The sequence below is a fragment of the Sphaerodactylus townsendi genome, linkage group LG02, assembly GCF_021028975.2.
Source record: "Sphaerodactylus townsendi isolate TG3544 linkage group LG02, MPM_Stown_v2.3, whole genome shotgun sequence".
NCBI classification, from domain to species: Eukaryota; Metazoa; Chordata; class Lepidosauria; order Squamata; family Sphaerodactylidae; genus Sphaerodactylus; species Sphaerodactylus townsendi.
In genome coordinates, this window is record NC_059426.1 from 164722776 (window position 1) to 164739711 (window position 16936).

Below are 16936 nucleotides of genomic sequence, written 5' to 3' on the forward strand. Positions count from 1 at the left end.
ACACACGCCAGCTGGGTGACCTTGGGCTAGTCACAGCTTCTCGGAGCTCTCTCAGCCCCACCCACCTCACAGGGTGTTTGTTGTGAGGGAGGGAAGGAGAATGTCAGCCCCTTTGAGTCTCCTGCAGGAGAGAAAGGGGGGATATAAATCCAAACTCCTCCTCCTCCTCCTCCTCCTCCTCCTCCTTCTTCTTCTTCTGATGCACAGAGCAGATTCTCCCATTGACTGCATTAACTTTCTTACGAACGTTCGTATTGCTTGAGGGAGCATTTTGAAATAAATGGCCCAGGCTAACCTGATCTTGTCACATCTCAGAAACTAAACAGGGCCGACTCTGGCTATGATTTGAATGAGAGGTCTCCAAGGAATACCAGGGTCATGAAGAAGAAGAAGATGATGATGATGATTTTGGATTTATATCCCACCTTTCTCTTGTAAGGAGACTCCAGGTGACTTACAAACTCCTTTCCCTTCCTCTCCCCACAACAGACACCTTGTGGGGTAGGTGGGGCTGAGAGAATTCTGAGATAACTGTGGTTAGCCCAAGGTCACCCAGCAGGAATGTAGGAGTGCAGATAAGCCTCTGCCACTCAGGTGGAGGAGTGGGGAATCAAACCCGGTTCTCCAGATTAGAATCCACCTGCTCGTAACCACTACACCATGCTGACATGAAGGCAGGCAATGGCAAACCACATCCTAATGTCTCTTGTCTTGGAAACCCCATGGGGTTGCCGTAAATCAGCTGAGAAATGACGGCCGAAAATTCGGATAAAACAGGAGTGCTCACTAGAGGATCTCCACCTGGTCATCAGAAGACAGGTATTTCTCCACTTCCAACCCGTACTATTTTTGATGCTGTTATTTTCCGAAAAAATTAAGATGAAAGTAATACTTTGGCCATCTCATCGTAACAGAGTTGTTACTCTGCAGATGTCTTTCTCTAAAGATTCTGGTTTTCTTCCTGGCATCTGGAAGGAGTGAAGGCTACTTTCCCTGTTAACAGTTTAACTATGCGGGAATAATGGATACGTCTGTCAAAAAAGCGCACAGAATGTCTCACTGAAGTGGGTAATATGCCCATCTGGCTGCGTGCCAGGCCCAAGAACTGCCAAACCTTTGCTGGGGTTTTTGAAGTTCTCAGGGTCTGGCTGAGAGCCAGATAGATGTATTGCACAAACAAAATATTTTGCATGTTCCTCCTTACAACGCAGGGACAGGGAGGGGGAGTCCTTTGCCTTTGAAACACAACGAGAGAAGAAGCATTCTCCAAAGACGAGGCGCCAATCAAAACGACATTTCGGCTCTCTGTCACGGCCAACATACCTTTCGGCAGCCTGCTACGAGGCAGCAACTTTGTGTGAAAAGCAGTTGAACTGCCCTGCCAATAACTTTCTTTGGAAGTGGCGTTCTTCTGCGCCCTTGAGTGCGGCGTCGCGAGGCCAAAATGTCAAGTGCGCTGTTTGCAGAGTGACTTCATTTCAAGAAGGGTTAGTAACACCAACTGCTGCTACTTTCACCACTGTTTCTTACTAGGAGAAGAAGTGCGGAGTGATCTGAAGCAAACCCTTTCGCCCTTTGGAGCCTACCTTTCTTCGGTCGAATCCCCACTACCGTCTTAGCCAGGTTTCAGAACACAAACTAACCAGGTTTGAGGGACGACCTCCCCATTGCTTGCGTGGCAGATTCCATTTCTGGCGCTCGTTCTCCCCGTTAATCCGCATTCCAGCAGGACCTGGTTGCAAGTGGCATAGACCCCATTAACACGGTTCAGAGCTGATCCGAGGGAAGGGATGAGGGTTGAAACCCTGACTCGTTTCCTGCCCTGGAGTGTGATGCGGAATTCGGGCAACCAATCAGCACTGCGATGCACGCACAGCCTTTCCTTGGTTTTGTTTCCGCTTTTGCGATCGGCCAGCAGAAGGGGACGCAAACGTTAAACAGTCAAACGTGTAACTTTGAATCGTTAATGTTTTACACAGGTAACGATTAACTGTTTGCACCATTAAACAGTTAAACGTTAAACTTTTACACGCTGTTTTTTAAATCATGCCCCTACAATGTACGTTACCCTGCAGGCTTTCTAAGGTTTCCCCAAAGTGTCTCCACCAGGGGCGTAGCTACTTAAAATGACATCTGGGTCTCATCCTGAGTGCAGTTCTGTTGGGGCAAGGGTGCGAATGCTAGCCTATGTATCCACATCTGTCATATGTTGATGGGCCTTTTGTTCTGTTTCTATGCACTTAATAATGTAGATAACTAGGCTGCCCATTCTTGGGACTCCGGAAGGGAGGAATGGAGGCCGCCGTGGGCAAAGCCTGACAGGAGACTGTCGCTTTGGCCTTGAGATACTTGTCTTCGAAAACAAAGTCTTTCACACCTCGTTGTTCTCACATTCTATGGGAAGAAGGGAGGGGGAAGTTCAGAGGAGTCAGAGGGAGATAAATATTACTGTAAAAACCAGGATCGCCAGAACTGCTGCCATAGGAGGTGGTGATGGCCACTAACCTGGCTAGCTTTAAAAGGGGCTTGGACAGATTTATGGAGGAGAAGTCATCTTTGGCTACCAATCTTGATCCTCCTTGATCTGAGATTGCAAATGCCTTAGCAGACCAGGTGCTCGGGAGCAGCAGCAGAAGGCCATTGCTTTCACACCCTGCATGTGAGCTCCCAAAGGCATCTGCGAGTAGCAGAGTGCTGGACTAGATGGACTCTGGTCTGATCCAGCAGGCTCTTTCTTATGTTCTTATGTCTTAACTGGCTTTCTGAAGCTGAGTGCTTGTTGCCAATCCAATAAAGACTTCTGATCTGATATCTAGAGTCTGCTTCTTGATCGTTGGTCCAAGACTTACAGACCTCCTGAAGCGGGTGTTTCCACTGATAATTATGCACTTCATGTAGGCGTTCTTTCTTTGTGTCCTGGATATCAACTGACCGTCAGTTTCATGGGAACGCCCAGAGGTGGGATCCAGCCAGTTCTTACCACTTCTCTAGAAGTGGTTGCTAATTTTTTCTGAGTGCCGAGAAGGGGTTACCAAAGCAACCTCCCTGCCCAATAGGGACTGGAGGTGCGTGTGTGCGGCGGCGCCACTGTTTGAATCCCACCACCATCGGAACCTGTTATTAAAATTTTTGGATCCCACGTTTTCATGCGTGCCATGCTCCTCTCTGAGAATCATAGTTCCCGAAGCCCTTTTTTCTTATTGGTCTGTTTATAGTCAACTGAGCAACAAGTTCTGCTTTTTTAAAAAAGTATATGTATATGTATGAAAAATGCTTGCCTTGAGATGTCTCTGCCTGATTGTGCGCCTCTTGTTCATTCAATGGGATGTGTAAACATTGTCGGCTGTTGTGGCAACTGGCTTTTCAATACCCCATTATACGTTCTGAACACAGGCCAGGATCTGATGTACGCTTTTAGATTGGGTGCTGACAGTTGTGCTTACTCAGAGATTAAACTACATGGGACGTTTCTCTGATAGTTTGTTCTGTGTGGGAATAAATGTTCACCAGGCACGGGGCGAGTGTCACCTCACTTTTAAAAAAATCCCGGCCCAGATTTGCTGTGCAGATGTGGGAGAAAGTAAATCATTTTGTAGAAATGTTTCCTGGCTGTTTCCTTGGGTCAGGGAAAGAGAGTCAGGAAGGGGTTGTAGCGGGAGTCCCCAACCTTTTTGACACAGAGTGGTGGCCGCAGCCACAAAATAGCTATAGTGGGGCCCCTTCCGTACATGCAGAATAATGCACTTTCAATGCACCTTCAATGCACTTTGCAGCTGGATTTTACTGGGTGGAATAGCTAAATCCACTTGCAAACAATTGTGAAAATGATCCTCTGAAGGTGCCAGCCACAGATGCAGGCGAAACGTCAGGAGAGAATGCTGCTAGAACACGGCCAGACAGCCCGGAAACCACACGGCACCCCAGTGATTCCGGCCGTGAAAGCCTTCGACAATACATTGCGAAAATGGATTGAAAGTTCATTATTGTGCACGTGCGGAAGGGGCCTAGGAGACAGAGCTGGCCACAGAATGGATGCCATGGTTAACCTTCACAGTCAAGATCCTTCTGTTGTGCTGGCAGTTTCTGCACAGCCAATCGGAAGCCTTTCTGGACAAACACCCCATCTGGTCCTATCCGCTTTCTAAGAACACATGGTGGGCATCAGGGAAGGTTAGCAGGTGCTATGATACCTGTGGACACCAAGTTGGAAACCCTTGGGTTGTAGAGTCATAGAGCTGAAAGGGACCTTGGGGATTAGAGTTCCTCCCTCTAAATTTTCCTGAGTTGAAATGATTGGGGGTTGTTTGCTTCACATGTACCGATGGTGTACATTTAGGTTTCCCCAACAGAGCAAAAGTTGTCCTCCCCACAGTGTGGGGTGGGAAGGTTAATACCCTGATCCAGTTTGAGCTCATGCACGCCTGGGAATTAAGTTCTCAGCACAGCACTTGCAACACACATTCGGATCATGCGGACCCAGGGAAGACGCCTGGAATATTTCAGTCCTCTATTTTATCCACACAACAACCCCTCAAAGACATTTAAGCTGGAAGGCAGCAACTGGACCACGATCACCCAGTTAGTTTCCTGGGTGATCACGGTCCAGTTGCTGCCTTCTAGCTTAACGTCTTTGAGGGGTTGTTGTGTGGATAAAATAGAGGTAAAGAGGACTTGCATTTTCTTCTTGGAAGAAGAGCGGACTCCAAACTTGTCCTAGTGCTCATTGAGAATCGGAAGACAAACCTGACAAACCTGTCCACGTGTAGCTAGAGAGCTCACAACCGTTCTCATTATTTCCCCAATTACGGTTATCTCTGGACCTTCTTTCGGAGCAGCCGGCAGGGTTGCCAAGTCTGGTTTCGAAGATTCCTGGAGATTTGGGGGGTGGCGCCCAGGGAGAGGCGGGATCTCATCAGGGTGTAATGCCACATGAGTCCACTCTCCAAAGCAGCTATAGGCCCCTTCCGCACATGCAAAATAATGCATTTTCAAACCACTTTCACAACTGTTTGCAAGTGGATTTTGCCATTCCGCACAGCTTCAAAGAGCACTGAAAGCAGTTTGAAAGTGCATTATTCTGCATGTGCGGAAGGAGCCATAGTCTGGAGATCTAGAGGCAGAGCGCTCCCGGGGACATGAGGGGTCACATGTCCCCGGACGAACTCCAGCAGGTCACGTGGAGGGCGGAGAGTCGCCCCCCACCCCCCCTCGGCCCGGCCCCGCCAGGCTGCTCCTTTGGCAGGTGCTGCCCCAGGCGTCATCCCCCCCCCACCTCTGTGGACATCAGTTGTAATTGTGGGGAATCTCCGGATCCTACCTGGAAGTTTATTTATTTATTTATTTATTGTTTAAACTTTTATACTGCCCCATCCCCAGAGGGCTCTGGGCGGTGAACAACACAAAATATAGATATAAATAAATTACTAAAACCTTAAAACAGCGATAACAATAATAATAGTGATAATAGAGGCGTCTGACCAACCCCACTTTTAAAATTCTCCCCCAGGAGAGGAGGGGGGGGGAAGCGGCGAGTCACATTGGATGATAGGCCCAGGTGAAAAGGCCAGCTGGGGGGCACCATTTCAGCGGCTGGTCCCTCCAAAGGCCCGGCGGAACAACTCCGTTTTACAGGCCCTGCGGAACTCGTTAAGGTCCTGCAAGGCCTGGACAGCTGGAGGAAGGGTGTTCCACCAGGCCCGGGCCAGAGCCGTAAAGGCCCTGGCCCGCGTGGAGGCCAGCCGCATCATTGAGGGGCCAGGGACCACTAATAAATTGGCCTCCACTGAACGGAGAGGCCGTGCAGGGATATATGGGGTGATGCGGTCTCGAAGATACGAGGGTCCCAGGCCGCGTAAGGCCTTGAAGATCAACACCAGTACCTTGAAGATGATCCAGAACTCTACCGGAAGCCAGTGTCACAGCAGAAGTTGGCAACTCCAGCCCCCAGCCTAGGGTCTGAGACACATTTCGTGGTGGGATTTCTTCACATTGGCAGGATTTGCTCTCTCATTTGTTCTCCAGGCGCAGGGCATTAGTTAATTGGCCTTCCCGGGTCTCTGCCGTGCCTTAGTGGTTCTGCACAGAGCCACCGCCGCCCCAGCAATCTGTAAATTGTGCCGCCGAAAGAGCAGGTTAGAGGCCCGTCCCTCGTCACTTGATATTTGAGTGCTCCTCCATGTGCTGTATATTAGTTTTTATTTTCTGCTGTGACACCTCGCTATGAGCAAAGAAGTCTCTGGAGCGTCTTAAAAGACAACTTCTATTAAAGATGAAAAGAGTTAAGCAAAATGCAGACAGTAGATCTCGCAGTCAGAGGGGAAAATAATATACCGCGGCATTTCTGAAGCTTTAATTGGAAGGGGAAAGGAGCGCAAGCAGATGGAATCTCCGGCTTGAGGGTTTTTGTGCACGTGTGTGTTTTGCCGGAGCTCTTTGTAGCAGACTGGATAAACATGGCGAGACGTGTACTGGGAGCAGGAAAAGGGAAAGAGGAGCCTGCTGCATCAACACCTTAGGACAGAGATTCTCAGGCTTCGTAAGAACGCCTTCTGCGATCCAGATTTTTGCGGGCTGCTCTCGACACGATCCAGACCAGACGTGGAAAAGATGGCGAATCTCGGTCTTTCCATAAGAGCTAAATTTCACTTGTGGAAATACAATGCGGATCCGGGTCTGAACAGGAAGACCAGTGGGGGGTCAACTTCAACGAATAGAGCAGTGATGGTGAACCTTTTTGAGACCGAGTGCCCAAACTGCAACCCAAAACCCATTTATTTATTTCAAAGTGCCAACACGGCAATTTAACCTGAATACTAAGGTTTTAGTTTAGAAAAAAGAGTTGTCTCCAAGGCGTGAGTTACTCAGGAGTAGTCAGTGGTAGTCAGTTGCTTTGCTTTGAAGCAACTGGGCAATTCTTCCAACAGGTGAATCACAACCCTGGGAGGGTTTACTCAGAAGCAAGCCCCATTGCCAGCAACCAAGCTTACTCCCAGGTAAAGGATCGCGCTTTAGTTCTTCCCATGAAAATCAGTGGGGTTTAACAGCGCTTAATAGAGTTACCTACACTTCTTCCACAAAACTAGGTCTTAGGTTTAATGCTAATAATCGAGCCCAGTGGCCCAGGCCAGCCTAGATGTGTATGGGAGGGGCACTCTGTTTGCACGTGCCCACAGAGAGGGCTCTGAGTGCCACCTCTGGCACCCGTGCCATAGGTTCGCCACCACTGGAATAGAGTAAGTGTGCCTCTAACAGCATTCACCAAATACGGACCAAAAAATCACGTTACTCACGTGTGCTGCACAGTGGCTTGTGTCTATTGCAAATATTTTTTCCAGTGTATAAACATACATAAAATGCAATTGCTATTTCCAAATCTTTACTTTCATTACAAATATCTCCGATGGGAGAACTTCAGTAACCCCGATGCAGTCAAACAACCTCCTTCAATGTTATCAACACAGTTCACCTCAATAAAGGCGTATAACCTTATCTGTTGTCTCTTGTCATAGATATTCTACTTCAAATCGGTGACTGAATAATTGTCTTTAAATTCATGAATTATTTTCTCTCAGGTGTAAACACAATCGCCATTTTCATGAATGGATGCGATATTGTTATGATTGCATCTCCTTCCGGAGTAATGTTAAGCAGGCTGGTCAAAGTAGCCATGCATCCACATCGGAATAAACATTGCGGAAGCTGCACGCGTTTGTTAGCTTTTCGATCCAGATTTTTGCGGGCTGCTCTCGACACGATCCGAACCAGACATGGAAAAGATGGCCAATCTCGGTCTTTCCATAAGAGCTACATTTCACTTGTGGAAATACAATGCAGATCCGGGTCTGGACGGGAAGACTGGTGAGGGGTTAACTTAAGGTGACCAGCCGTCCTGATTTTCGCGGGACACTCACGCTTTTGCGCAATGTGTCCCGCGTCCCGCCGGGCTTTGACATTGTCCCGATTAGGCAATGTGCTCCTGCGGCTGCGTGCGTGTGGCCGCACTGCCTTCTGGGGCGCTTCCGTGAAACAGGAAACAGGGAAGCGCCCCAGAAGGCAGTGCGGCAGCGCAGGAGGGAGCGCCTCCCACACTGCCTCAGTGCCTTCTGGGGCGCTTCCCTGTTTCCTGACCGGGGAGCGCCGCTGCAAAAGGCAATGTGCTCCTGCGGCGGCGCCTTTTGTGGCGGCGCCTTTTGCGCGGCGCTCCCCGGGGAGCGCCGCCGCAAAAGGCAGTATGCTCATGTGGGTGCATGCGCGCACGCACGGCCGCCCCGCTTTTCAGTAGTAAAAATCTGGTCACCTTAGGTCCGTGGTGGCGAACCTTTGGCACTCCAGATGTTTCGGACTACAATTCCCATCAGCCCCTGCCAGCATGACCTGTTGGCCATGCTGGCAGGGGCTGATAAAGGAAATACAGTCAGTCCATCTGGAATTATAAGAACCATCATCCTGCTGGAGGTTAACTTCAACCCCAGTGTGGTTTTGCTAATCAAAATGGAGCTTCCCTTTTATAATGAGAATGTTAACAGGAAAAAATACATTTTAATAAAGGAAGTCTCCTTTATATGGAGATGTGGGAGGGGCTGTGGCTGAATGGTAGAACATCGGTTTTACATGCCGAAGGCCCCAGGTTCAATCCCCGACATCTTCAGGTAAAAGGAGTAGGTCGTAGGGAATGGAAAGGCCTGTTCCTGAGATCTTAGTGAGCTCGTGCCAGTCTGAATAGACCACACTGACTTCGATGGACCCAAAGGTCTGATACGCTGTAACAGTGGTGGCGAACCTTTGGCGCTCCAGATGTTATGGACTACAATTCCCATCAGCCCCCACCAGCATAGCCAATTGGCCATGCTGGCAGGGGCTGATGGGAATTGTAGTCCATACCATCTGGAGTGCCAAAGGTTTGCCACCATGGCGCTATAAGGTAGCCAGGGCTGTATGGGGGAAAATGGTGCCCGGGGTAACATCTGTTCTGGGCGACCCCAACTGGCTCCATGTCACCCGCTTCCCCCCCTCCCGTGCCCCACTCACCTTGACTGGCTGTGGCGGTCCCGACAGCGGCGGTTCCAGGGTCGGGCCTGGTGGGGCTGGGACGAGGGACCCCTGGTGGCCCAGTCAGGCTGCTCCTTCAGCTACTAAAACAGTAGCCTGGCAGGGCGGGGCCACCCCGCAGCCCGGCCAGGTTGCTCCTTCAGCTGGTGAAGTCCCCCTCATAAGAACATAAGAACAAGCCAGCTGGATCAGACCAGAGTCCATCTAGTCCAGCTTTCTGCTACTCGCAGTGGCCCACCAGATGCCTTTGGGAGCTCACCTGCAGGAGGTGAAAGCAATGGCCTTCTGCGGCTGTTGCTCCCGAGCACCTGGACTGTTAAGGCATTTGCAATCTGAGATGAAGGAGGATCAAGATTGGTAGCCATAGATCGACTTCTCTTCCATAAATCTGTCCAAGCCCTTTTTAAAGCTATCCAGGTTAGTGGCCATCACCACCACCTGTGGCAGCATATTCCAAACACCAATCACACGTTGCGTGAAGAAGTGTTTCCTTTTATTAGTCCTAATTCTTCCCCCCAGCATTTTCAATGTATTCCCCCTGGTTTTAGTATTGTGAGAAAGAGAGAAAAATGTCTCTCTGTCAACATTTTCTACCCCATGCATAATTTTATAGACTTCAATCATATCCCCCCTCAGCCGCCTCCTCTCCAAACTAAAGAGTCCCTCCTAAAGTGCTTGTCATTGTGCTGTGGCTGCAGGCTGGCTTCAGCCCTGAGAGCTGGCCTGCAGTCACAAGCGCCTGCAGGCGAGCGCCTGAGGCCGGCTCCTGCCTCCCCGGCCTCCCTGCTGACAGGGAGGCCGGCTCTCGGGCAGGAGCTGGCCAGTGGCCGCAGCTCAGCATCAGGCGGCTCAGGCAGGTGCCGCAGCCGTAGCCGGCCTCTCTGTCAGCAGGGAGGCCGGGGAGAGCAGGAGCTGGCCTGCAGCCATGGCGCCCACCTGAGCAACATAGAGGGAGCCACCTGTCAGGCGCCCCCCTCCACATGATCAAATGGTGTACGCCCAGGGACATGGGATGCCCCACGTTCCCATTAGCAGTACGCCACTGAAGGCAGCTTCCTGTGTTTAATAGGGAATCAAACTTTGACACAAAAACAATTAGCACTTGAATGTTCTGCACCTGATCTGTTTGCTTTCACACACATTGAGCCCCTCATTAAATCACCTCAAAACTGCAGTCTTTAAGCACTGGTTGTATGAACACTTGTCTGGGGTGTTCGGGGCTGATCCTGCATTGAGCAAGGATTGGACTAGACGGCCTGTGTTTGGCCCCTTCCAACTCTACGATTCCACGAACGTTTTAATCGAAGTTCAAACTGGAACGCCAAACGGTCGAATTTCTCAGGGCTCGCTCGCTTTCTCAAGTGCTCTGCCAACGTGGGTTACGCTAAATTCCTTGAAGGGATGCCACCGAGAAAAGCAGCTGTTTTGTTTGCTGGGCAGGCAGAGTTGGGGGTGGTTCCGGCTGTGGTTTTGCCTCCTGGTATATTGGCTCAGGAGCTCAAGAAGAAAGCGGAAGGCTCAGCTGTCTTCCGTTTGATGTATAAATAGTTCCGGGGTTGAGGCTCTCTTGTGGTCGTCCCAGATCCAACGGGTAATCCTTGCATTTTGATCCTTGCGTTGCATTGAGCCAAGTCTCTAGCATAGTTCCTCCTTTGGTTTCTTGAATCTGCTGCTAAAAATAATTGATGCCAAGGGGTACACGCCCTCTTCAAAATTGACCGGGGTCTTTCTGAGGCAGCAGTTGATGTGTATGCGAAGAGTTTCATGGACAACTGCTTTACGCTTTCCCAAAAATGCTATGGAAGACACTAGTGCAGTGATGGCGAACCTATGGCACGGGTGCCAAAGGTGGCACTTGGAGCCCTCTCTGTGGGCACGCATACATAGAGTTCGTCATGTGGGGGTGGAAAATCCCCCCCCCCCCACACACATACCCATCTAGGCTGGCCTGCGCCACTGAGCACGACGTGTGCACACCGTGGTGAGCAGGGAGGACTTGGCTGGCGAACCTGGTGCCTGTGCTGCTGCCCGGGAGGGTGGGCGCAGAGGGGGTAGAGATGCTAGAGAGGCACAGAGCGGTGCGCATGTGACTTGCTGGATCCTACAGCAGGCTGGCCCCTGCTCGAGCGGGTGGGGCAGAGGAAAAGAGCCAACCGTTTTTTCTAAACTAAAACCTCACCATTCAGGTTAAATTGCTGGGTTGTCACTTTGCAATAAACAAGTGGGGTTTGGGTTGCAATTTGGGCACTTGGTCTCAAAAAGGTTTACCAACACTGCACTAGTGCATGTTACAATATGAAAATGTATATTAAGAATGGGTCAAGGCATCCAGTCTTTAGATAAGACACTGGAGAACAAAACTGGAGAAACAAAGGAAAAGACCGAAGTTAAGTGATGGTTGTAGATAGAAACAAGGAAGTTGGTGAACATTTCAGTACAGTTGTGATTTCCTGTGAAATAATCCCATATCAGCATGTTTGGCTTTGTGTAATTTAGCTGCGAAAGCCTTTGTGGAAGGAAAGGTGAGAAAGGAGGATTAATTCTTTTTTTTGCGCTAATCAAAAAACCCCTTCCGCACACAAACAAATGCTTTAAAAAAAATCCTTATACCCACTTTGTGGTTGTCTCTTTTTTCCTCTGGGCCTTTTAAGGAATTGGGGGTGGGACGGACTTTCTGTGTGAGGAAATGGCACAGGTTTCCTGTCTCCCTTTCTAGTTACAGTCCACAGTAGTCCTTCATTTCTGCTTAATACACATCTGAGAAGCCGTTCATGATTTCTCAGCGCCATGTGCATTTGGGCCTGAAGATTTCTTCTGGATCTGGCTCACATTTTTCTTCTCTTGCTCATATTTTCCTTTTCACCCACAACTATTAAATGAGCATCTGATTCCAAAATAAATGTTCCACACATGTGCTCCCATGGGTTCACTTCAAGAAGAAAGCTTACGGAGACCAAATAGTTTGTTGGAACTAGAAGTGAATAGCGGGTTCCCTGAAGCATCTTTTCCGCATTTCACTAAATGTGATCTTCTGCAAAACCGTCTCTGGACAAGTCAAAATTGCAAGAGATTGCCCCGGGCATCTTCTCTTCTCTGAAAGGAAGAGAAAACGCCAGCTCCCCCAGTCAAGCATACATTTTTTTATTTCGTTAATTTCCTAGCCTCGGCCACATGGGTTTTGTCATTTTAAGGCAGCGTAGTCATTTCCTATTCATTTGGGTCCCGACAATTATGATGATTTGATCCTACAGGGTTACGGTGTCACCGGAATATTGCGAGTGTGAGGATTTGGAAATAGTCGTTGGGACGGCAGGTCAAAATCTACAATGTACCATATGACCAAAAATTGTGGGGTTTTTTTGTTTTGTTTTTAAATTGGCTGCAACTGCCCTATTTGTCAGTAGTTTTTAGAGCTACCTGTCAACTTTCATTTTAAAACTTAGGTCACAGTCCAATCTGAAGTCAGGCTGACTAAAACCCCATTGATTTTGGTGAGTTTAAGTAATCCATGTGTTGTTTCTTGTTTCCTTGCTTTTTAAAACGTATTTTATCTAAAATATTTCTAGCCTGCCTTCTAAACCACGGGTTCTGTTTTATGGCCGATCTCGTACCTTTATGGTACACTTGACCTACATCTTTCCTCGATCCCTTGTGTATTGTAAATGCATTTGGCTATTAACACTCGGTCTGGGTGTCTGAATAAACACTGGATGTGTAAATTCAATCTTGGCATCCTTTCCTCTTTTATATATTTCTCCCAGGGGGGCTCCATCTGCAGACTGTATTGAAGCAATCATTAATCTATCAGGATTTCATGTATCCCTTCATAGGGCTTTGAAAAGATTCTCTAGAGCTATTTCTCCCTGTGTTATTTCCGTGTTAGAGTCCATAATGGAAACAAAATATGCACAATATTCCCTATTCATCAAAAGATATGGGAAATGTCATCCATAAATCAGGGAACATTTTCAAGACCATCTTGTTGGCTGTAGAGTGCAGTCCCAGGAATGAGGACCAAACATTCAGCTATAGAATACCCGAACGGCCCTGCTCTCATGCCAGCTGTCAGTCAGTCAGGTTTCTGTAAACATTATGGAAATTAAATGGTCTTGTCAAAAGGGCTCTGTTTGCTTTGGTCCTTGATTTGATGCCACATTTCAGCAAGGCATTTTTTGTGTGCTGAGTGCTGCCTTAATCTCCTGAAGATGCTGTTGAAAGGGCTATGGCCCATCAGTAGAGCACACAGCTTCCCTTCCCTCCCACTCCCCTCCCCTCCCTTGCATGCCACTCCTCACTCCCCTCCATATTCCCCCGCTAGGATGGGTGGGGCAGGTCCAGATGCCGACCCCCTCCTTTCCCTTCCCCTCCCTTGCATGCCACCCCTCATTCCCTCCCCTCCTTCCCTCACTCCCCTTCCCTTGCATGCCACCCCTCCCCCTCCCTCCGTTAGGGTGGGTGGGCCATGTCCAGATGCTGGGTCCCCTCCCCCTCCCTCCCCTCCCTTGCATGCCACCCCACACTCCCTCCCCTCCCTCCCTCCCCTTCCCTTGCATGCCACCCCTCCCCCTCCCCCTCCCCCTGTTAGGGTGGGTGGGCCATGTCCAGATGCTGGGTCCCCTCCCCCTCCCTCCCCTCCCTTGCATGCCACCCCTCCCCTCCCTCCCCTCCCCTCCCCTTCCCTTGCATGCCACCCCTCCCCCTTCTTCATTAGGGTGGGTGGGCCATGTCCAGATGATTCCACACAAGTACATGAAGCTGTGTTAACTGAATCAGACCATTGGTCCATTAAGGTCAATCATAGTCTACTCAAGACTGGCAGCAGCTGTCCAGCGTCTTAGGCAAAGGCCTTCCACATCATCTCCTTCCTGATCCTTTCAACTGGGGTCCCAGGGATTGAACTTGGGACCTTCCGCTTTCCAAGCCCGTGCTCTACCACTGAGCCATGGCCCTGAAATGTACAGTGAGTTCAAATACTGTTCTTGCCATCTGCGCTTGAAGGCTGTCATGTAGAAGAAGAGAAGAGTTTGGATTCATATCCCACCTTTCGCTCCTGTAAGGAGAGTCAGGGTGGCTTACAAGCTCCCTTCCCCTCCTCTCCCCACAATAGACACCTTGTGAGGTGGGGGGGGGGGCGGAGAAAGTTCTGAGAGAACTGTGACTAGCCCAAGGTCACCCAGCAGGAATGTAGGAGTGCGGAAACACATGTGGTTCACCAGATAAGCCTCTGCCACTCAGGTGGAGGAGTGGGGAATCAAACCCGGTTCTCCAGATTAGAATCCACCTGCTCTTAACCACACCACCACACTGTAGCAAGTGTAAGAAAGACCATTCTTTCCTGAGATTCTGGAGAGCTGTTGCCATCAAAGTACACAATATTGAGCTAAGGTCAGTGATCTAAGTCAGTATAAGGCCAGTTTGTGTATGTGTGTGATTCTAATAGAATGTCCTTAAGATCTAGCTGGGTGAGATTGAGAAGCGATGCCATTACTTTCCACAAAGCTGCCTTATTCTGTGTCAGTCCGCTGGTTTATTAAGATCAGTATTGTCTTCTGGGGCTGATGGTATGATGTCACTTCCTGGGAAAAACCCAGAGTGGTTTGCTAGAAACTCTGTGGTAAAAACAATTGAGTTTTTGTTGATTCTTAGAAAGAACTGATGATACTTCCAGGTTTTTCCAGGAAGTGACAACATGCTATAGTTGACAGCTGGCCCCATCTGCTGGCTTTTTCATTCTCCCCCTAGTTGAGTCAGCAACCACTGAACCGCCCTGAGCCCTCCGGGGGAGGGCGGTATAAAAGTGGAACCAATAAATAAATAAATAAAATAAATAAACCATAACCTCCATTAGGGTTATCAGAAACCTTGAACTTGTTTCTGTTGACAAAGTGGTATTGTCTTTGTGTGTGCATGTACATGCTTTCGGCATTAAAATATAATGTTTCCATAGTTGCTTTGTTGTTTGATGCATCAAAAAAAATGTCTCTTTGGTGGAATTCTCTTTATCTGTGAAAAAGGGCTAATTTTCCAATCGTGCTCATGCTTAAACAGCTAAAATCTTGTGGCCTGTAATGGATACTCAGTAGCCTGCATCTAGAGTTGCAGGCCAAACGGTCTGTCTCAATAGACTTTCATGCTACCTTTTTGCTTTTCAAATGCAGTCTCTTCTTGTAAAGCTCACTAGCTACCCAGTGGTACAGGCCAAAATAATTTCTCTATCTCTCTTGAATATGTTACACTTTCACTTAAATGGCTGCCGCAGCAGCAAAGCCGATCTAGGCCTACAAAGGACGAGGAGATGGTTTCCGCATTTTATGCCGTCAGATTTTGGCAGCCTTCGGTTTTTCTCCTGAGCTGTTGCCAAAACATTTTACCTCCCTCCTTGAACAGAAAGTTAAGACACAACTGAAACTCTGCTGAGGAGAAAAATTACAGTGAATATCTTGCCAGCCATATTTTGGCTTCCATTTCCTTCTATTAGTCCCCTGGCAGTGAGTTCTTACGAAATCTGATTAGCAAACTGAACGACTTGATTTGTTAAACAGGCAGTGATGGTACCGAACATCTGGCTCGCTGGTGTAAATTGTCCTGATGCTTCATAATACGGTCTCTTTTTTTCCCCTCCGCTGTTGCTTTTTGCAGAGCTGCCCAGAAACTTAACCTGTCTTCGAAGAGGAAGAAGCACCACCCGCCTCTGCTGCACCCCCATGACTTCTCCATCTATGCCACCAATTTTAGTGGCATCCTGCAGATGTGTCCCCCTCCAGCACCGCCATGCCTTTTGAGAGCTGTGTCGAAAGTCAAGGATAACCCGGGGATGGGAAAGGTATTTGAGCCACTTTGTTCCTCTGGGAATGTTTTTGTTTTCGTGACCCCCATCCCCATTATACTCGCGTATTTTTTTGTGCTGAAAAAGCCCCCCTCGACTTATGCGTGAGGGTCCCACTTAATTCTTCCCCCTCTCCTGTCTTTGCTCTCTCCTACCTTCTTCTCTGCCTCCCCCCTTTCAGCCGCTTTCTCTGCCTCTGATTCGCTCTCTCCTGCCTTCTTCTCTGCCTCCCCCCTTTCAGCCACTTTCTCTGCCTCTGCTTCGCTCTCCTCTGCCTTCTTCTCTGCCTCCCTCCCTTCAGCCGCTTTCTCAGCCTCCTCTGCTTCGCTCTCCTCTGCCTTCTTCTCTGCCTCCCTCCTTTCAGCCACTTTCTCTGCCTCCTTCTCTGCTTTGCTCTCCTCTGCCTTCTTCTCTGCCTCCGTCCTTTCAGCCGCTTTCTCAGCCTTCTCTGCTTCACTCTCCTCTGCCTTCTTCTCTGCCTCCCCCTTTCAGCCACTTTCTCTGTCTTTGATTTACTCTCTCCTGCCTTCTTCTCTGCCTCCCACCTTTCAGCCACTTTCTCTGCCTCTGCTTCGCTCTCCTCTGCCTTCTTCTCTGCCTCCCTCCTTTCAGCCACTTTCTCAGCCTCCTTCTCTGCTTCGCTCTCCTCTGCCGCCTTCTCTGCCTTCCCCCTTTCAGCCACTTTCTCTGCCTTCTTCTTGGTGGCGGCTGGCCCCTTGGGCTCTTGGTGAGTGACAACCAGTTAATTTGGGTGAGCTGGACAAGCTACAGGATGGAGAGGTTGGTGGCAGAGACCTTGGGATTGGTGAGATGGGGGGGGTCAGTGGCAGAGACCCCCAAATAGCGCCCGACCGTATCTATTTTTATTTTTGAAATTCACCAGTAGCTGCTGCATTTCCCACCCTTGACTTATACTCGAGTCAACAAGTTTTCCCATTTTTTTGTGGTAAAATAAGGTGCCTCAACTTATATTCGGGTCGACTTATACACGAGTATATACGGTAATTCTCACATGGTATCTGTGGCTGATGGTAGCATAGCATCGATCCCATAGCATTTCAT

The 16936-nt window shown here is 49.1% G+C and overlaps 1 protein-coding gene across 1 annotated transcript in view; it reads left to right on the forward strand.

Annotated features, from left to right (window-relative positions):
* Positions 1 to 16936, forward strand: part of KIF26A (kinesin family member 26A) — a 215559-nt gene that overhangs the window by 157041 nt on the left and 41582 nt on the right. Inside the window, 1 exon segment of the mRNA XM_048486723.1 lies at positions 15688 to 15871. Coding sequence (XP_048342680.1) covers positions 15688 to 15871 — 184 coding nt within the window.